The sequence below is a fragment of the Ailuropoda melanoleuca genome, chromosome 2 (genome assembly GCF_002007445.2).
Source record: "Ailuropoda melanoleuca isolate Jingjing chromosome 2, ASM200744v2, whole genome shotgun sequence".
Lineage (NCBI taxonomy): Eukaryota > Metazoa > Chordata > Mammalia > Carnivora > Ursidae > Ailuropoda > Ailuropoda melanoleuca.
The window spans coordinates 32,838,250-32,858,114 of NC_048219.1; the positions used below are offsets into that span (position 1 = coordinate 32,838,250).

The window sequence follows — 19,865 nt, forward strand, 5'->3', positions numbered from 1 at the left end:
CCAGGCACCCCTGGAGACATTTTTGACTGTGACAACTGTGGGGGAGGGAAGATGGGGGTGAAAGTGCTACTGGCCTCTAGTGGGTAGAGATCGGATATTTAGAGTAGATGATTAGAGGCTAAACATCCTGCAATGCATGAGACAATTCCCCACGACAAAGAATTATCTAGTCCAAGATGTCAATAGTGCTCAGATTGAGGGATCCCAGTTTAAAATGCATCATTAAACCCATAACAGTGCTTTGAGTTAGCCAGTATTACGCCAATTTACAGATGAAGAAACTGAGACCTATAACTGGTGAAGTAATCTGCCCAAGTTCTATAGAATTTAGGTCTAACAGAGCCTAAATTCAAACATAGGTCCATCTGTTCACAGCTTGTATTCTTAACCCCTGTACATAATTAATGTACAGTGTTTATCCTAGTGCTTAACATACTGTAAGTACTCAATAAATCTTAGCTACTATAATTATTACTAATAGCTTTCAAAACCCTACCTGGTAGCACTCAATGAGGGCTGCTACATTACCCCAAATCTTTTAAGATTGCAAAAACAGGATGCCCCAATGGTTATGTGAAGGCCCCTGTTTCTTCTTTTCTCTGGCAAATGAATGTCAGCAATTCCCCCTCATTTATGACTTCACTATCAGTATCCCCTCCAATCATAAGGAGCAAGGCTTTCTAGAGAAACATTTATTCATCACCAAAATTACTGGGGAGCCTTGATTTAGGGAAAAAGATTTCAAAGAGAAGTAATCCCTACTTTATTTTTAGTTTAATTATTAAAGAATTACATGAAGTTGCAGGATTCATCAAGTATTTCAAGGGAGAAACAGCTACAAGTTATCTTTTTTATGACAAAATTTTCAGATTACATTGCAGAAAAAAGTTATGTACTGATAAATGGGGAAAAAACTACATTAACTCCTTTGACTTCCCAGCATATCAGTAACAGAAATAAAATTCAAAATATGAGATCCTGTAACCTATGGAATAACCATTCTTTTTTTTTTTTTCCTTTTAAGAACCTTTATTTCAATATAAATGCAGCCAGACAATATGGTAACACTGAATAAAAGACTTAGTTATCCAACTTCAAAAGCAATTTGTCTCAAAGAATTTTACACATTAGATTTAAACAGCACCCAGATGGCACAATGATGGGTGCTCCACAAATCATTAAATAAACAAATAACAGATTGTTTCTGAATAACCAAACCTCCCAGGACAAGAGGAAATATGTGAATAAAGATGTAAAATAAAATAATTAATCATCGTTAACAAAACAATTATCAAGACTGCAAGACCTACTTTCAGTAGTGCAGTGTTCTGAACAAAATGAGGACCTCAATAAATTTTACAATGATTATCATTATACATAAGTACTAAAATGAAAGTTAACAAACACCTAATAAGATTATCCTTTTGGTATTTTCCAGGTAATTTTAGTTTAACTGGGAGTAAGGACATAAGGGTGGTAAAGCAGCTTCAGGAAAACTGTGCCCATAAAAGTTTACAGGTTTTAAAAGTTCCCCATCAGAATGCAAATATTTGGGGAAAGGGAGAGTCATAGTAAGTACACCACAGTCACTATGAGAGACAAAACTGAAAGTCTGAAGATAAAGTGATGGAAGGAAAGGATTTGTAACCAGGTTTTCTCTCCTTAAGACCAAAAACTATCCCCTCACATACAATATTACGTTAACCAAAAGTTGCTAAGCCCTTGTAACACATCTATCCCCGATCATTTAAAAGATGTAGTATTTTCTCATTTCAGTGCTCATTATTGAGAATATCCCTTAAAGGGACGCCTGTGGTTCGGTTGGTTAAGCTGACTCTTGGTCTTAGCTCAAGTCATGGTCTCATGGGTAGTGAGGTCGAACCCCGCCAGCTCCACACTCAGTAGGGAATCTGCTTCTCTCTCTCTCCCTCTTCTTCTGCCCCCTCACCCTGTGGATGCCTGTGTGCATGTGCTCTCTCTCTGGAATAAATAAATCTTAAAAAAAAAAAAAAAAAGAATATCTCCTAAAAATGAGAAACCATTAAGACACTAAAATTAAGTAGCTGTATTTCATGGTATGTGAAAACATCTCTGGAATCTGTTACTTTACAGTAATATTTAAAATATCCTCATCACAGGCCATTACAAATTCAACTTACTGTCTCACACTTACCTCCTGCAGTTTAGACTGTATCCACTGGCCCAAAAGTGCCAAACTATCTCGAGGGCAAATGGCCCAAATCATTGTGAGAAAAATCAGACCTAGGAAATCCAATAAATGAACCAAGCTAGCCTTTTCTGCCTGAGAATAATCAAAATAATGAAAATTACATTTAATAAATTAAGAGTATATACCAAAAAATAAAGACAGTGTATACCTACATTTTCTAGTTCATCATGTGTAGTCACATTAAATAATTTACATGTTTGACCTTCACCAACTAAAATCGCATATTCTTTCTCTTCTGTGTGCTTTAATTCATTCCGTCCCTTGCTTACATACTTGCTTACGTGTATATACATTCATTCATTCACTAAGCCAACTAACACCATTTAGACACAATGACAGGTTCATAGATACGAATTAAGTTCATTAACCTACACTTCTTATATTAACAAGCATAATAATCTTGTGAAATAGGCACAAAAGTAACTAAGATGGGGAAAAGCTAAGAGAGTTGCCAAAATTCACAGAGCTATTAGTAAAAGGACAAGGAATCAAACCCAGGAAGTTTTAGTTTCTATGTAGTCATTAATTTTTAAAGCAAAAAGTGTGCTCATTATGCTTATACCTTTGGACAGACTAAATACCACCTACCATACGAAATAGTTAAAACATGGAAAATTCAGAAAAAGACTGGAAATTCATTTTAAATGAAAGTCTTTTGGGCTTTATGACCGAATATATGAAGTATGATTCATTTTATGCAAGTTTGCAATTTTATCACTCTGGTATTTCTCACTAGGAAATTGAGTTCTATAAATTTTTTATTTATTTATAGCAGTAACCAACTTTACTTAAAACAGTGTTTTGGGTAGTAATTTCTAAATACAAGTTTAGCACACTGGATTGTTCACTGTTCGCTACTAAAGCTGATTAATAAATGTTAATGTAATGCTGACACTGACAGTATAGGAATCATTACCTGAATGTATGAAACATGGCTGACGACTAAACATAATCACATAGAACACTTCTCTTAACGATATAATCTGCCCTCAAAAAGCATTCTTTGCTTTATTATACGAACTGTATACCATGAAAAACAATTACGGAATTATTTTAGCAAAAAAGAGTAAAACTACAAATGAAAGTCATTACTGAAAAGAAAATGTTTGTTATTATAGAATATAATTGCTATTACAGAGTTTTAGAAAACTAGGAAATTTTTTTAAATATGTATTTGTGGAACAAAGAAAGCAACATTAAAGACTACATCAAATCAAAACAGAGACTGCTAAAAGAGAAAATACAGTGCTGATAATGTGTAAGACCTCTACAAAAAATATTAATAACTATTTTCAATTTTTAAGACTGCTATTTTCTTTTTATATTTTATCTAATTAGCATTCCCGTGCTGACAGAGATGACAACAATATGCTGAATGAGGCACTGAACTAGAGGCCAGAAAAGTAAAGGCACAGAATACGAACATCTCTTAGATGCTAAAAATGACCAAAATTGATTGATTTTGCATTTATGAAGCCCTTTATGAATGACAATCTATTTCGATTACTTAGATTTATTCTTGTATACATCTGTTCAAGGAAAATGTTTTTTATATTTTTCTGTAACTCAGAAGAAATGGAGGAGATAATTACTATCTGTGCTTCAGAAAAGCACAACTGTGGCCCACTTGAATTTCTTAATACTTTAAGGAAGAGAAAGAATTTGAGATGACTTTTAGAGAGATTAATAGCATTACCATTTCCATTTAAAATTAGCATTACCTGCATTTCCAACATAGCATTTCACGATCCTTTCACTATTTACCTTCATGTTTTCAATTAGAAAATATACATCTCTAATTAACGTGGACAAAAGAGACTTGCTTATTTTTAATGAATAAAAATAAATATATGAGTAATCAAATACATTAGTTTTTTTGACTCATACCAAGTCAAACAGATGTGTATTCACAGGAGTATAAATCAACCTGAAATCTATGATCCATTAAAAAAAAGTGCTGCCAGTGATCAGGTAATTGGTAGAAGGAAGCAATGTTGGATTTGCAAACAAAAGAACAGGGTTAAAGCCCCAATTTGCCAGTTGGCCACATTACTCATGTTACTTAAGAGTCTTTTTAAACATGAGTTTCCTTATATAGAATACAAGGATATTACATACATACTTAATGAGGATGGTATTAGATTTATAATTGAGAAGGTATGTATTTAAAAGCTCAGCAAACTGTAAAATGACAAGGTATCATTATTATTACTCTGCATTAATTATATATGGCATATCATTCCAGAGATTTTCAGAGATGCTCCAAGCCATCCTCTGAGAATGAATAAAAAAGCAAGAAAACTGATTTACCCACTTAAATAGTAATATCACTTCCATACAGTTAATTTTCTGAACAGATTACAAGTGTGTTAATAATTATGGAAAGTTTAAAATCTAATTTGAAATAATTAGAGGTTGGGAATAATTACTTTTTAGCAAAAGACACAGGTGATAAAAATATTATTTAAGAGAAACACTAATTATTCAGGTATCAAATACTAAAGACATAAAAATTCTCACAATTAGCCAATCACATTTTTTCAATTAACAGAATAAATCAATTACTAAAAACTAAAATTCCATCTTTTAAAGAAAAAGAAAATGGAAAGATTAGGTTTTAAAAGATGTAACTTGCTAACTTCAAAGCAGTATTGCAAGAACTGAACATTCATTTTAGGTACTTACAGCATGCCCAAGTACTGCGTGTGCTATCTCATGGCCCAGAAGGAAGGAAAGTTGATGGATATCAGTCACACTATTTAAAAGCCCAGTGAAGATAAACACTTGTCCATTCTGCACCATAAAGAAAATAATGTAAGCAAGCGGAACACCTTAAAAAAAAACAAGGACATTAAATTGAACAATTAAACATTAGTTGTGAGAACTTTCACTTACTGGCAGCACGAAGGCATTTAAATCTGGAGAATCAACCACATGAATAATCCAATTGATCTCAGAGATCCCTGGAATATCTTTATTGCATTCAATCAAATGATTAACCACCTCTTTAACCATCAGGTATCGGGCATCCTTCTCAGTGAGCATATCATTTTTAAATTCTTCCATCCACTGAAAGATTAAAAAAGTCATCTTTATTTTAAAAGAGTTGTAGCTCTACAAAATGTTTATATTGCTTCATGAAAAGTTATATGGCTACTTATTGTTGAACATTTTACTTTTTAATTATGTAAAAATCTACATATACTAAACACTCAAAACCGTAAATTTGAATTATTCATGCAAAAGCAATGTGGTTTCTCACAAATGGAATGAATTCTAATAACTAAGATTTTTCATGTAAATTGGTTGACATAAAAATTTCATCTTTTCTATTAGCCTATAAACAAATAAAATGCATAAATATGATTTCTATTCTCCTAAATATTTTGGAAAACAAAAGATTGCCTAGGGAACAAACATTTCACATAAGGAAGCACAATACAAAAGAAAATTACTTTCATAATCCACTGACTAGAAGAACACCCTATACTTAATGAAAAAAAACTTCTACCAAAAAGACATTTCATTAATTTTAGTGTTTTATTCACACAGAATCAAAGGAAATTACTGAAATTTTAGAACTAATGGGCATGTCACTTTCTCTACACTATGTTGAGTAAGACTAGCCACCATATGAAGACACTTTCTGAAGCTATATTCATGAGAAACCCTTTCAAGTGTAGGAAAATTAAGGATGTTCTGAAAATATTACTTTAATTTCCATAAAATGTATAACTTCTTTAACATATGGATCAAGAAGCTTATAACCTTCCCTGAGATATATTAAAAATAGATGTTTTGTAGAATTGGAATCTGAAATAGTCTTTAACATCAGTAGCATTTTTAAAAAGCACAAGTCACCAATATAAACTGGAACAACAAAAAGCATTATTAACCTTTCTGAAGTAGATGAAACAACCAAAATTATATATAATAATAGCACTTCATAATATCTCCGTAAGAACAGGTGCTTGAGTTTTCCTATCAAGCAGGTTATTACATTCGTAGGTTAAAAAATAAAAATAATGAACATATATGAACATACATATAATTTTTTAAAGATTCTAAGTGATATGAATGGTAGAAGACATACTAATTTAACACTAGACCTGCCTCAATCTTTCCAGAACATTTTCCTCAAACTTGCTTCAGACAAGATTATCCTAAGAAACACCTCCAATTTCTGTATAAATTCTACTAGAAGAGATGCATCTTATCTTTACTAACAACCTTTTTCGTAAAAAAAAAACATTGTTACTTCTTTTTAAATGGTAACTTTTCACCAATAAACTCAGAAGCTTAACTGAAATAAAAGATATGTTTAGCCATGCCAAAGCTGTCAAGCAAGACTATGAGACTTTAATTCAACAAATACCAACTGAGTACATACTATGTGTGTGCTAAGACCTGGAAAAAGAGGATCTGTCCTCAAAAACTCACTAGTGGTATAAAATGCTTAACCTACCTTATACTTGCTAAGGAGTTAAGGCTTCCGAATTCCAACTTTATTTTGCATTCAAAAAATATAATAAATTGCCAAAAATGATGTTTTAGAAGAGAAAATTCCTATTCTACATTACTTTCCAGGTACAAAATTCTATTTCATACCTACTTATCCAAAAAAATATATATACTAAGCACTACTTTGTACATTGTGCTAATACTTAAGATAAAATGATAAAACAGACAGGGTCTGTGTTCCCATAGAGCTTAGTCTAACAAAGGAGACAAATCAGCAAAAAAATAATTATGCAAATAATTATTATGTTACTCTCATGATAAATGATTTAAAGGAAGAGTACAGTGTACAAAGAGAAAATGAAAATAGGAGACCTGACCCCAACAGAACCAAACACTGGACACAAAATTACAAATGAGCTCATTCATAATTTAGTCTGTATGAAGGATACCCCCTAGGGCCTAATGTAGCCAACCTGCCTAACCCAGTCTAGATAATCAAGGAAGGCTTTCCTGAGAAAGTGACATTTAAGGTGATATCCGATGAGCAGGAACTAGTTGGGTGAATGAGAAAAGCAACATAGGCGTAGGAATACTAAGTATGAAAAGTTGGAGGCCTTTTGGGAAAACGCTAATTTTCTATCAAAGACTAACATAAAGAAAGGGGGGGTAATCAGAAGGGGGAATGAAAGCATGAGAGACTATGGACTCTGAGAAACAAACTGAGGGCTTCGGGGGGGGGTGGGGGAATGGGATAGACTGGTGATGGGTAGTAAGGAGGGCACATATTGCACGGTGCACTGGGTGTTATACGCAACTAATGAATCATCGAACTTTACATCACAAACCAAGGATGTACTGTATGGTGACTAACATAATAAAAAAACATTAAAAAAAAAGACTAACATAAAAAATTAGTGTATCTTTCATATGCAAGAAACTTTCCTGAGGATTATATTAAGCAATCTAATTATAAACAATTCTTACTACTTACTGCTTCATATTCCAGTTCTGATAAAAGTCTGAAATGTTCCTTCCCCAATAACAGTAGCTTGCTCCTTCCTGTGACAGGACTCACTTCCAGGTGAGTAAAATAAAACACTACAAAGAGCAATCCAAAACTACTGAAACAAAGGAGTAACTTCCATTTATTCTTTCTTAAACTTTCTTTAAATAGTTCCTTCTTGTTAGGAGGAAGTGCCTGCCACCATTTCCTTATGCCCCTAGAGCAAAAAGAAAATTCAAAGTTCTGACAACAGTATCAGCACATATCACCAAAACTTAATCTATGCTAGGATTTTATGTCATCAAACACGGAATTTTTGTGATATATTTCTCTGTATAGACAAATTTTTTCAATTTATAAAATTCTTAACTAAATGATGAAAAAGTAATCAGTTATATATATAGAACTATAGTTTAAAATTCTAAAGCTCATTTAAATTTTTTTCTTCAGTTATTTTAAAGGTGAACACTAAATGAGAAGTTCTTTTACACAACTTCTATTAATTAACAATTATGGACTGTTTACCACACGCAAACGAATATTCTAATCGTTATACATATGTCATCTCATTTAACCATCACAATAACCCTGGGTCACAGGACAGAAAACTGAGACAGAGAGAAGTGAAGAAACTTGCCCAAGGTTGCAGAAGTGATGAGGGAAAACCAGGCAGGGAAGACAGTGTGATCCCAGGTCCGAACATTTAACCACTTAGTAGGGATGAATTGCCCCAATAAACACGGAAGGGGGTTATGGTACAACAATCCATACCTTTAACCACAATCTTCCCAACTGCTCATCAAACTGCTGGCACAACCTGCCAGCACTTCAGCAAGGTACAAGGGAAACCACCTCAGCACCGATTTTAGAAGTAAATATTGCTCACTAGCAAAAAGTCCACTATCCCCTCAAGAACATGAAAAGGAGAGGCAATAAGAGCATAAACACCATAAATAAGGAAATGAGAGACTGTATGGTTAGCACATGAGGAGGTCTACTTTCTACCAAGCAACAATACTCTCTGCTGGTTATCAGGGTTCACAGATGTTGTGACAAACAATGTTTTCAACACTAGGACAAATTTTTTCCTCCTAAGTTCACCTGTGAAATCACAACAAAAATTTAAGATACATATATCATTCCCTTGACAAAATTCTTCTTATAAAATAACTAAGTTATCTTAATTTTATTAAGTGACATCTAAAATGCCTCAAAGTGATTCAACCTGAAGAGACTTAGGCCAGATTATTTCCTATTTAAAACTTTATGTGACTTATTATTCTTTGCTTAAAATTATGATGAAAACATGGTTTAAAAGAAAATGTTAAGTTGTTACAATAGTAACAAAAAACAAAAAGTTAAAAATAATGATTAAAAAGGATGAACAAGAGCCATTGGCCTAAGAACCTGGGCTGAGTTGTGACAAAGATTCTCTCTTCCACCAGACTCTACTCAGGCTCCCCTAAACTGTTTTCAACTAGGCCTCACCTTTGGACTTCTGTATTTCTCTCTTCATTGTCCAGATTCAGCAAGAATCCTGCTAAATCAGGTTAGCCAGAATTCTCCATCTTCCATATCTGATCACCCTCAGTATCCGATCAGGTTCCTCACCATTCACCAGCCCCAAAGTGATGTCTGATTACCCTCACCTGCCTTCAGCAAGAAGCCTAGTAGGGTCAGGTTAGGGAGAACTCCCCCCTTACTCCTAATGTTTCCTTAGTAATTTTCCATCCACCAAACCTCACCCTGCTCCTCAGCTATGAACTCCCACTTGCCCATGCTGTATTCAAAATTAACTCTGGTTCTATACTTAGGTATCTCTTCCCCTACTGTAAAAGTCCTGCTTAAAATCTGTGTTTACCGCTAGCTCTGGTTTTCTCTGATAGCCTTTACTTACATCAAGAGCTAACACAGCTGTTATTTTTTTTCTGGGCGCCCATGTGAAAGCACAAAGAACACAATACACTAGAAAGTACAAGTTCTCAATTTCTGAGAGAAAGAAAATTTGTTTGGTTAGTACGGGAGTAGGAGGGCTAGAAGGGCCTTCATAGTCATCAAAGGTAAGAAAGCTTAACGAGCAGACAATGCCTAACTTTACCTTTTTTCAATCTTCATGGAGCAAATAAGAGAAAACAAGATTATATGGAGGGAGGTTTAAATTAAATATAAGGTACTATTTAGCTATAAAAACGTAATTATTATGAAGGACTACCCAAGAGAAAATAACAAAGATGTGCTGGAAATAGAATAGGTAAGTGAATAAATACTAGTTAAGTGTTAACTTGGCTAGGCATGAGCCCACTCTTAAATAAGTGAAATTCTTGAGTTTCATGACCCATTGCCTCAGATTCTGTAAACACATGTTTGTAAGTACTGTTCTTATACACAAGCTGTAACCAACATTTCTCATCCTTTTAATCATAAATGTAAGATCTTTTAAAAAGTATTTAATTTTTAAAAGATCATATTTTTATACTATAATATGCAGTAAACTGGGGCACCTGGGTGGCTCAGTCAGTTAAGCATTCAAGTCTTGATTCCAGCCTAGGTCATGATCTCAGGGTTGTGAAATCAAGTCCTGCATCAGGCTTCATGCTTAGTGTGGAGTGTACTTAGGATTCTCTCCCTTTCCCTCTGCCCCTCCCCCCACGCTGTCACTGTCTGCCTCTCTCTCAATAAATAAATAAATAAAATCTTAAAAAAAATAGTACACAGTAAATCATTTCAAGATTACTAAATCATACTTAACAAAACTGGGTAGAACCAACTATTTAGAAACTTAATTTGAGTTAAATATGGGTAGGAAATCTAACAAGTTTTCATTAAAAGTATAGTTTTACAAATACCTTTTAATATAAAAGGTTATTTTTTTAAAAACTTTTTACCTGCCTACAATGATTGCAAATAGTTTCTGCACTGGTTTAAGAATCATCAACAAGAGAGGAACTGGAGCAGCTTGAAACTGAGGAGAAGTGTGGAAACTCCTGATGTCTCTTTCATGAAGACAGTTTAGAGGATGCAATTGTGAAAGGGCAGGAACTCCCATAACTTCTTTCATCAGTAGCTGTCTTGAAAAAGAGTCATTCCACACAGTACATTTTGGGGTAACCATCCCATTTTCCTTAAAACTCGTGTTCAAGAGGCATCCTGGTCTTTTGCTACTAACAGTCTTAGAGAAATAAAAATTTTCAGGCAGAAAAGTCAACCTATCACACTGATTTACTCCCAGACCCTGATACTTATTAATTGTATGATTAATTTGTACTTGATGACAGTCTGGTGAGATTACAGCTAGTGTGTTACATTTTCTCCAGCTGGCCAGCAAATGAAATCGGAAGAAAACACAGTTTCTAGTAGCAGACTGCAGTCCATTGATGAAGCTCATCTTTCTTCTTGATTATCTGGAACACACACACAAAAAATAAGTTATAAATATCTCTGGAAAATACTTATTTACAAAACTGGAACATAACACTTATGAAATAAGTATGTCAATTGTTCTTCCCCTTGACACATCTCAGACTGAATACCTTAGGTTTCTACCACCACCCCCATAGCCATGCCCCTCAGCAATACAAACCAAACAGCTTTTACTCATTTTTTTTTCTAACTCTATAACACATACTTTAGAAACCTGGATCTTGGGGCACCTGGGTGGCTCAGCTGGTTAAGGATCTACCTTCAGCTCAGGTCATGATCTCAGGGTCCTGGCACTGAGTCCCACAGCGGGCTCCCTGCTCAGCAGGGTGTATGCTACTCCCTTTCACTCTCCCTTTGTGCTCTCCCCACCCCCTTCTCTCTCAAAATAAATAAATCTAAAAAAAAAAAGAAGAAGAAACTTGGATTTTCCTTTTCTTTTCATTTTTTAGTTTTAGTTGGGGGAACTCTGTTTTTATTTTAATAGCTAAATTATTGGGGAATAAGAAATGGATTAAGCAAAAATAACAGGTTTTAACAACTGGCAGTAAATAGGGAGGAAGCATGTAACGGAACAGTAAAATCTAAGTTTTAAAATGGATTTTTAAAATACAAATCTCATCCTTTCAAATAAAATCCTTGTACTACTGATTGGGGTCAAGATGGAATAAGAGGGACCAGACTTATCCTCCCACTGAAAACAACTGAAAAAAAAAAACAGAATAAATAAAACAATGGTTTTAATACATTGGACATTAGGCAATGAAGACCAGTGATCCCTAAGAGATGGGAAACAAATGTGATGAGCCCTACAATGGCTCCAGCTTCCTGCCTGGAAAGTTTCCAGGCTACTATGTAGAGAGGGGAAACCTAGCACAGCCCAACAATGTTCCTAAATTGGACAGATGAAGCTGGGAGTTCAAGTAGACCACAGTAACTAGATCCCGCAGAGCAGAGTACAAGAGAAGACAACTGTGCAGAGTAAGAATTCCAGAAGGTGTTATGTAGGGAAATCTGCCTGGTACTCAGATGAGCTCTAAACAGGGCACTCATGTGAGGAAAGTCCCTAGAGATGGGAAAGAATCACCTGACAGGATTAGAGGACCAATATTCAGGGCTCATGGAGGGCAGAGGAGACTGCCTATTTCTATCTACCCTTCAAAGTGGAAAACCTTTGAATTCATGTGGCGTTGGGGAGAGTACTCAGAAGGGTTTTATCTCATTGGAGAAAAATTAGTCCTAGACTAAAAGCTACTCTGGCCCTACCTAACAAAGATTAAAAGCAAGACTCAAAAAGATCAAACTGTTTCTAAGGAACTTAACCACATTCTAGAAAAAAGCTCAAAAAACAGCAGCTGTAAGAATATAAAAATAGCCACCACTTAATAAAGTATAATTTATAATTAAAAATTACCAGACAGCAAAGATGCAGGATTGTGAACCATAATTAGGAAAAATATTAATAAAAACTCACTCCTAAATTACAGGAATGACAGCATTGATAGATAAGGATATTAAAGTAGTTATTTCGACTGTATTCCATGTGTTTAAGAACTTAAAAGAAAATCTGAGAATGTTATGTAGAGACATGGAACATTTTTTTAAAAAGACCTACACTGAACTTCTAGACAAGGAAAGTAGAATGTCTTTGATGAAAATTACACTGGATGACACTAACAGCAGACTAGATTTTTAACAGTGAAATAAAGATTTGTGAACTTGACATATCAATAGAAACCAAGAAAACCAAAATAAAAAACCAAGGTGAAAAAAAGGCACAGAGCATCAGTGAGGTGTAGGATAACTCAAGTGGCCTAATATATGTATAACTGGAGTCCTGGAAAAGAGGGGAGGGATGGTAGACCCCCACACACAAAAAAAAACCCTTGAAAAAATAATGGCCAACATTTTCCAAATTTCATGAAAACTGTAAACTCACAAAACCAAGAAATTTAAAAAGCCACACACACAGTAAACACAAAGGAAACTTACTTCAAGACATATCCTAATCAAATTTCTTAAAACCAGTGGAAGAGAAAATCTTAAATTTTTAAAATTTTTATTATATTCAGTTAGCCAGCATATAGTACATCCTAAGTTTTTGTTGTAGTGTTCAATGAGAAAATCTTAAATTTGACATGTTTTATGAAATGCACCAATTCCTTGAAAAATATGAACTACCAAAGCTAACTAAAAAATGGATGTATCTAAGAGCCCTATATCTATTTTTTTTTTAAATTGAACTTGTAGTTAAAAACCTTCCCACAAAGAAAGCTCCAGACCCAAACAGCTTCGGCAATTCTATCAAACATTTAAGAAGAATAATAATAATTCTATTCAAACTTTTCCAGGAAATTGAAAAGAATTAATAGTTTGTATTTTATTGCATAAGATCTGCATTACTGTGATACTAAAGCCAGAAAAAAAAAATTATAGGAAGACTATACAGTAATATCTCTCATGAACATAAATACGAAACAATATTTTAGAAAATCGAATTCAACAATATATAAAAAGACTACATCATGACCGGCTGAGATGTATCCCAGGAAGGTAAGGTTGAGTAAAAATTCATAAATCAGTGTAATCCACCCTATTTATTGAAAAAGAAACACCACATGATCATCTCGATACAGAAAAAGCATTTGATAAAATCCAACATCCAACCCTGATTAAAAAAAACTAAGTAAACTAGGACATCCACAGAAAAATATAACCAACAACATATTTATTGGTGAAAGACTATACTTTCCTCCAAAGATCAGGACTGAGGCAAGGATGCTCACTCTCATCACTTAAATTCAATATTGTACTGGATTCCTAGTCAACACAACAGAATGAATGAATGCCTAAACAAATGGCACCAGACAAGAAACACAGAAGCTAAATGGTCTTTATGCCTACATAACATGATCATCTACATAAAAAATCCAAAGATATCCCAATGAGTTTAGTTAGGGGGCAGGATACAAAAGCAATATACAAAAACAATGTTATCTCTATATATTATCAAGTGATAGACGCCAGACCCTATTCCCTCCAAAAAAGTGCATACTCTATGATTCCAGCTCTATAATATAAACTGTAGAAAATGCAAAATAATTTATAGTTACAGAGAGATCAATGATTGCCTGAGGATGGGAAGGTAAAATCAGAAAAAAGGATTAAAAGTTTTGGAGGCAATGAATATGTTCACTATTTTGACTGTGGTATTAGTTTCACAGGTATACACATATGTCAAAACTTATACTATACAGTTTAAATACGTACAATTTATTTTATATCAATTATACATCAGTTTAGCTATTTTCCAAAAGATACTAAAAAGAGACAACAATCAAATGCAATGTGTGAATTCTGATTAGATTCCAGTTTGAAAGGAAAAAACCAGCTTTAGAAGACAACAGAGACTCTTGGAGGAATTTGCATATGGATTTGGTTTTAAGTTATCTTACGTAAGTACTGCTTATTAGATGATAATGATGTGGTTATATAGGTGAATATCTTTTACCTGAGTACTTGCTGAAGTATCTCTTTATGATGAATAAAACTTACTTTCAAATCGTATAACAAATACACACACACACACAGACGACATAAAGCCAATGCAGTAAAATATTAACAATCCTATCTAAGTCATGGTTATATATGTGTTCATTAAAAGTTTTTTCAATTTTTCTGCTTCAAAATCTTCATAATAAAAGTTGGAGGAAAATATGTAAATCTAATTCAAACTAGACTAATACAATATTATCTAGAAAGATGCTTCAGAACATCAGTTTTAATAAACCATATTACCTATATATCAAACTATTTGAAAGTCACTCAAAATTCTTATATACTTAATACATTCCACCCTTGCATCACTAACATATAATGTGAAAAAAAGGGCATGGTAAGCAAACATTAACTGCAAGTTAACCTTTCAGAATTACTATACATTTTAAATCAAGGTCCAGACTTGATACATAATAATCTGATGTTATTAACAAGATACTTTCTAGGTTTTTTTTTTCTTTTTTGAACCAAGCTGTAAATAGTAAAATAACTGAAGCCTAGAAATCATTTCAAAATTAGTATCTGAGTAGCTAGCAAGGTTCTTCATTGGCTAGGTGGCTTGTGAGTTACAGATGCAGCATAAAATCTAGTCTCTACCCTCATGGATGTTATGGAGTTGAGGGGGGAAAATGTAGCTAAGTAAAACTATTGAGAGATAATAAAATATAGTTCCTCATTAAGTGTTATACACTATATGAAGTTTTAAAAAAGAAAAGATATCCGTGAATAGCAGAAGAGTTCAAAGCAACTATTATTTTTTATGCCATTTAGGCAGATCCAGAAAAAAAATGTTTCAAATGGGAAAGTATACTTAAGGTTTAGAAATAGAAAGTCATTTGCTAGAAGTCAAACTGCAAAAACAACACAAACCTACATTCTTAGATCCTTCACTATAGGAGATAAGCTTCAAACACTTGCCTGATCACAGCCGCAACTTCTGGGATAGGCCCAGACTGTCAATCTTTCCCAGTGACCCCCGCCACTGGCCACAGAGCTAGGAGTGGATATCTCACACAGAAAAGACTTTGGTGAGACAGTATCAGGCAAAGGACTAAAGGCGTGTATAAGTTGGGGTTACAGTTGGTGCTATGGCAACACAATATGCAAGCAAGAACTGCAAACAAAAACCTTTGCAAAAGAAGTGATGGACAGAAAGGACAATGGAATCAAGGTGCCAAAAGTAAAAGATAATGAAGCCTCGGGGACAGAAAAAGAGAGAAGGGGCAAGATTCATGCCGTCCTGGTTCCCAAGAGTCCACTGTACTTCCTAAATTAACTGACCTTCATGAGCTTTTACTTTCTTCCTAAAACAACTCCCTCTCTTCAAAGAGTTTCTCTATCTTGTAAATAAATGATCTCTGACTTAAGTTACATGGTGTAAAAGTTACACGTTTCATATACAAGCTGATAACATTTAAATATTACACATGCTGCTTGTCAGAATTAGCTAAGGGTTCCTTCTAGACTTTACTAAGCCAAATTCTCAATTTTCAGCACTGAATCAGTTCCAGATAATCAGTTCTGGATATCTCTGCAGTGACAAAAGATCTCAATCTACATTAAATTGGTCATGTCAATTCTGCCTCCTCAACGTCTCAATCTAGCCTTTCCTGGGTTCTGTGGCCTTAGGTTATGGATTACTATACACCCTCCAATCTCTCTGCCTATTAAACCACCAATTCCTACCCCTCCAGTTCATCCCCCCCAAACTAGAACTAAAGCAATTTTTCTAAAATGCAAATAAGACAACATCCCACAACTCAAAAAAGTCCTACTTTGCTAAATACTATGCAGCTATTTTAAAAAATGGAGATTTGTGTAATGAGAAAGAGAGACACGAATCTTAAAAATAACAACAAATGCTACTTGCAAAAATTCTGTAGATCAGGAATGGCAAACTCAGATGTGTAAACCAGCGCTGCACAACAGAAATTTCTGCAATGATGGAAACGTATCCACGTTGTCCAATGCGGTAGCTCCCACCTATGGCTACTGAGCACTTGAAATGTGGCTGGTGTGACTGAGGAATAGGATTCTTAATGAACTTAATTTTAGTTAATTTGAAACAAAATGGCCATAGGTGACTAGTGGCTACTGTATTCAACACAGCAAGTTTGTAGAGTCCAGGCAAAGCCATACTGATGTAAGTGCAGATTCACATCCACACAAAGAAGGTGCAACGAGCGTAATGGAACTTGAGCTTAGCGTTACCACAGTTCAGTATTTTCAAGAAAAGCCAGAAATTCAAACTTTATGTGAAAGTTTCAGTTTTAAAATGCTGGCAACAAACTTAAAAAAACAAGAAACAAACAAACAAAAACCCCTTTTTAACCACCTTGGCCAAACATACACAAGACCCTATTCAGCTTTTGATCTCAGAATGATGTTATTCATTCATTAAATATTTAATGAGTGCCTCCTACAGGCCATACCACCTAGCATTCTGGATTCTGGAGATGCCACAGAAAATAAAGCAGACAAAAATCTTTGCCCAATTTGCAAAAATAGTAATGCTAAAATATGCTAGTATATATAAATATAAATAAATCTAAAGCAAAACATAGCAAACTATTCATTATGGTTATTTTGAGAGGCAGAATGGTGGATGTAAGGGATTTAGTATTTTCATCTCATGTATTTCTGTGCTGTTTAAATTTTTACAGGATGTATTATTACTCTTGTAAGCCCCGAAACCAATAAAGGCAACTATTTTTGCTATTTCCAATGGTTTCCATAGGCTTCCATAAACTCCTCCATATAGAAGACCAGGCCTCCTATAATGCCACCCCCCACTATTTCTCCAGGCACCTTCTCTCCTTTCTCACCCATTCCTAAGCTCCAGACCCACTGATTTACTTACGCCCTTCAGAAAAGCTCTCATCTCTATTTCTGTGCACATCTATTACGCTGCTTAACTCTGTGATTATGGCAGGCAAACTCTTGCTCATCTCTCATGACTTACGTGAAATCTTTAAAAAATATTCTGACACAGAAGGTATAGGCAAAAGCCCCAAACATCACAAGAACATAACTAAAAACATTATCAATTGTATCACTGACAATCAGGTGTCATTTATAACAGAAATAATGCCTGATATTTTGCCTGGTTTATCCTTAAGAACGGGTAAAAAATTGGGGAGGAAATGTATTTATACATTTTCAAAGAGCCAACACTAGACAACACAGAACCTAAGAAACAATCACGGCTGACAAATCCTCTTCAAAGAACTGTAGCAGGTCAACAAACATAGCTGGCAAACTTCTAAGATTACTAAATTAATGATGTGAGAAAATTAAACAATTTGGATTGTTAGCCTCTAAACATTTCAGATCCTTAATTCTTTAAGTACCATCTCAGAATGAGCAAGTACGGCACTCACTGGCACTCACAGCTGAAGCCTGGAAGACAGTTTTAACAACTCTGCTGAAAATGACTATTTCTTCTCTAGTTTCTATGGAAACAGCTGTCAGATTGGCAAAAATAGGACGTGTACTTTAAAATAATCATTCAAGCAAAGTACACCCATGATGGAAGACTTAAAAAAAAATAAATTGGAAGGCAACAGACTTGGTTCTTAAGCTTCCAAATGTCAGCCTGCACCCCTTCGCCATGGCTGAGATGATGGATATAAACCCACATCATTTTCGTGAGGGTTAAACAGCACTGGTTGGAGCCACTTTAGTTGATCAATCCCTGAATTCCAAATGAGCTCTTTTCATCACCCCGGACTAAAATTTCTCACTAAGGACTGCACAGCACAATAAAACTGTTGCTCCGCTTTACACAGGCAAGTGGCATTATTTAAAGAGTATAAAAAGTGATTTTTGTAGACAAGTTTATGAAGAAATTATCACAACTCCCGACAATTGTTTAGACAGGAAATGTTCAGTTCTTCATGGCAGGGTTTAGGTAGGAAAACTTTTATGTTCTCTACTTTGAGAGTGAGGAGGAAAGAGAGGGACTGCCTCTCGAGGTGCTTTAGGCGGCTACGCGGTTTGCCACAGGTAAAGGTGTTGTAGATGTGAGACGCAACCACGCTGCGTTAATACTACTACTACAAAAAAAAAAAAAAAAAAAAAAAAAAAAAAAAGGAGCCGGGGGAAAGGCAGGGTTATCTTCCCGGAAACCACATCCACCTGCCAACTTCCACCTCCCCGGCTGGCAGGGCACTCTGGGGTCCCTGCATTTCACGCCGGGACGGGAAGGAGGGCTGAAGCTTCACTCTCCCGTACCCCTTTTCCACTCGCCCCTCTCCCCCGGCCGCAGATGCCGGCCCTCCCCACTCCCGCCCGGACGCCCCTGCGTCCTTCCCCCTCGGCTCCGCCACCCCAACCTCCTCCGCGGTGCTCACGAGCCCAGCCCCTCACCCCGGCGCCCCTCGAAGTCCTTCCCTCCAACTGCCGCACTCTGCCCCGCCCCTGGGCCCGGCCCAACTCGTAAAACAAGAGTAAAGATGTCCCCACCAGGACAGACCCTAGCAGCGGCGAAAACGAAGACGACTCCTCCGGCCGGACCTTTGCGCAAGCGCATAGTCCATCCCCGAAGCCCCGCCTCCTCACTTCCTGCCCTCTGTCCGGGCCCGGGCGCCTTTTGCTCCGCCCCGGGGCGCCTTTTGCTCCGCCCACAGCGGGCAGTCGCCACTCCCGCCCAGAGTCGTTCTCCCGGTGGGCGGCTGACCCGGAGCCCACGGTGGCGCTCTCACGCCCCCGCGTGGCCGGAGGAGGGACGTGGCTGCGGACGTGGCTGTTTGCCTGGCAAGTCTTCGCTTACGTCCTTGGAAACTGATTTGAGACCTCTAAAGAATGATCCAAGCAAGGCTGTGAGGTCTCAAGATTTTAAGGCAGTGCGGGTCAAAGGGAAAGAGATTCGAGGGCTGCCAAAGGACTAAGGTTTCTTGGTGTTGAAGTTGCACTGATAGAAGTAGTCTTTGGAGTGAGAGACTTCTCTGCTTTTACATGACTTCTGGAACGGCACATTTTAAGAAAAGTGGAGAAAACCTGAAGCATCTGGAAGTTAGTTGAAAATAGCTAGCTACAAAACAGTGTGTCTAGTACCTATTGTCTATGCCACCAAGAACTATTTATCCAGCACCAAGTGCATTCTAGGTGCCAGGGATACAGCAGTGACCTAGATAAAGACACGACTTTCATGGAGCTTGCATCGCAGTGAGGAAATCTAGGCAGTAAGCAAGCACA

The 19,865-nt window shown here is 35.9% G+C and overlaps 1 protein-coding gene across 6 annotated transcripts in view; it reads right to left on the reverse strand.

Annotated features, from left to right (window-relative positions):
• The window catches only part of OMA1 (OMA1 zinc metallopeptidase), a 78,116-nt gene extending 58,881 nt beyond the window's left edge, over positions 1-19,235 (reverse strand). For 3 of the 6 annotated variants that reach the window (XM_034653323.1, XM_034653339.1, XM_034653342.1), the window contains exons 1-6: positions 19,134-19,235; positions 10,580-11,095; positions 7,683-7,911; positions 5,126-5,299; positions 4,916-5,023; positions 2,174-2,302 (exon numbers count right to left, since the gene is read on the reverse strand). In XM_034653323.1, the coding sequence (XP_034509214.1) occupies positions 2,174-2,302; positions 4,916-5,023; positions 5,126-5,299; positions 7,683-7,911; positions 10,580-11,079 (1,140 nt within the window). In that variant the 5' untranslated portion in view covers positions 11,080-11,095; positions 19,134-19,235. Of the gene's footprint in view, positions 1-2,173; positions 2,303-4,915; positions 5,024-5,125; positions 5,300-7,682; positions 7,912-10,579; positions 11,096-19,037 lie in introns of all 6 variants that reach the window. The other 3 variants (XM_034653329.1, XM_034653327.1, XM_034653333.1) reach the window with 3 other exon arrangements.
• Positions 19,236-19,865: the final 630 nt, after the last annotated feature.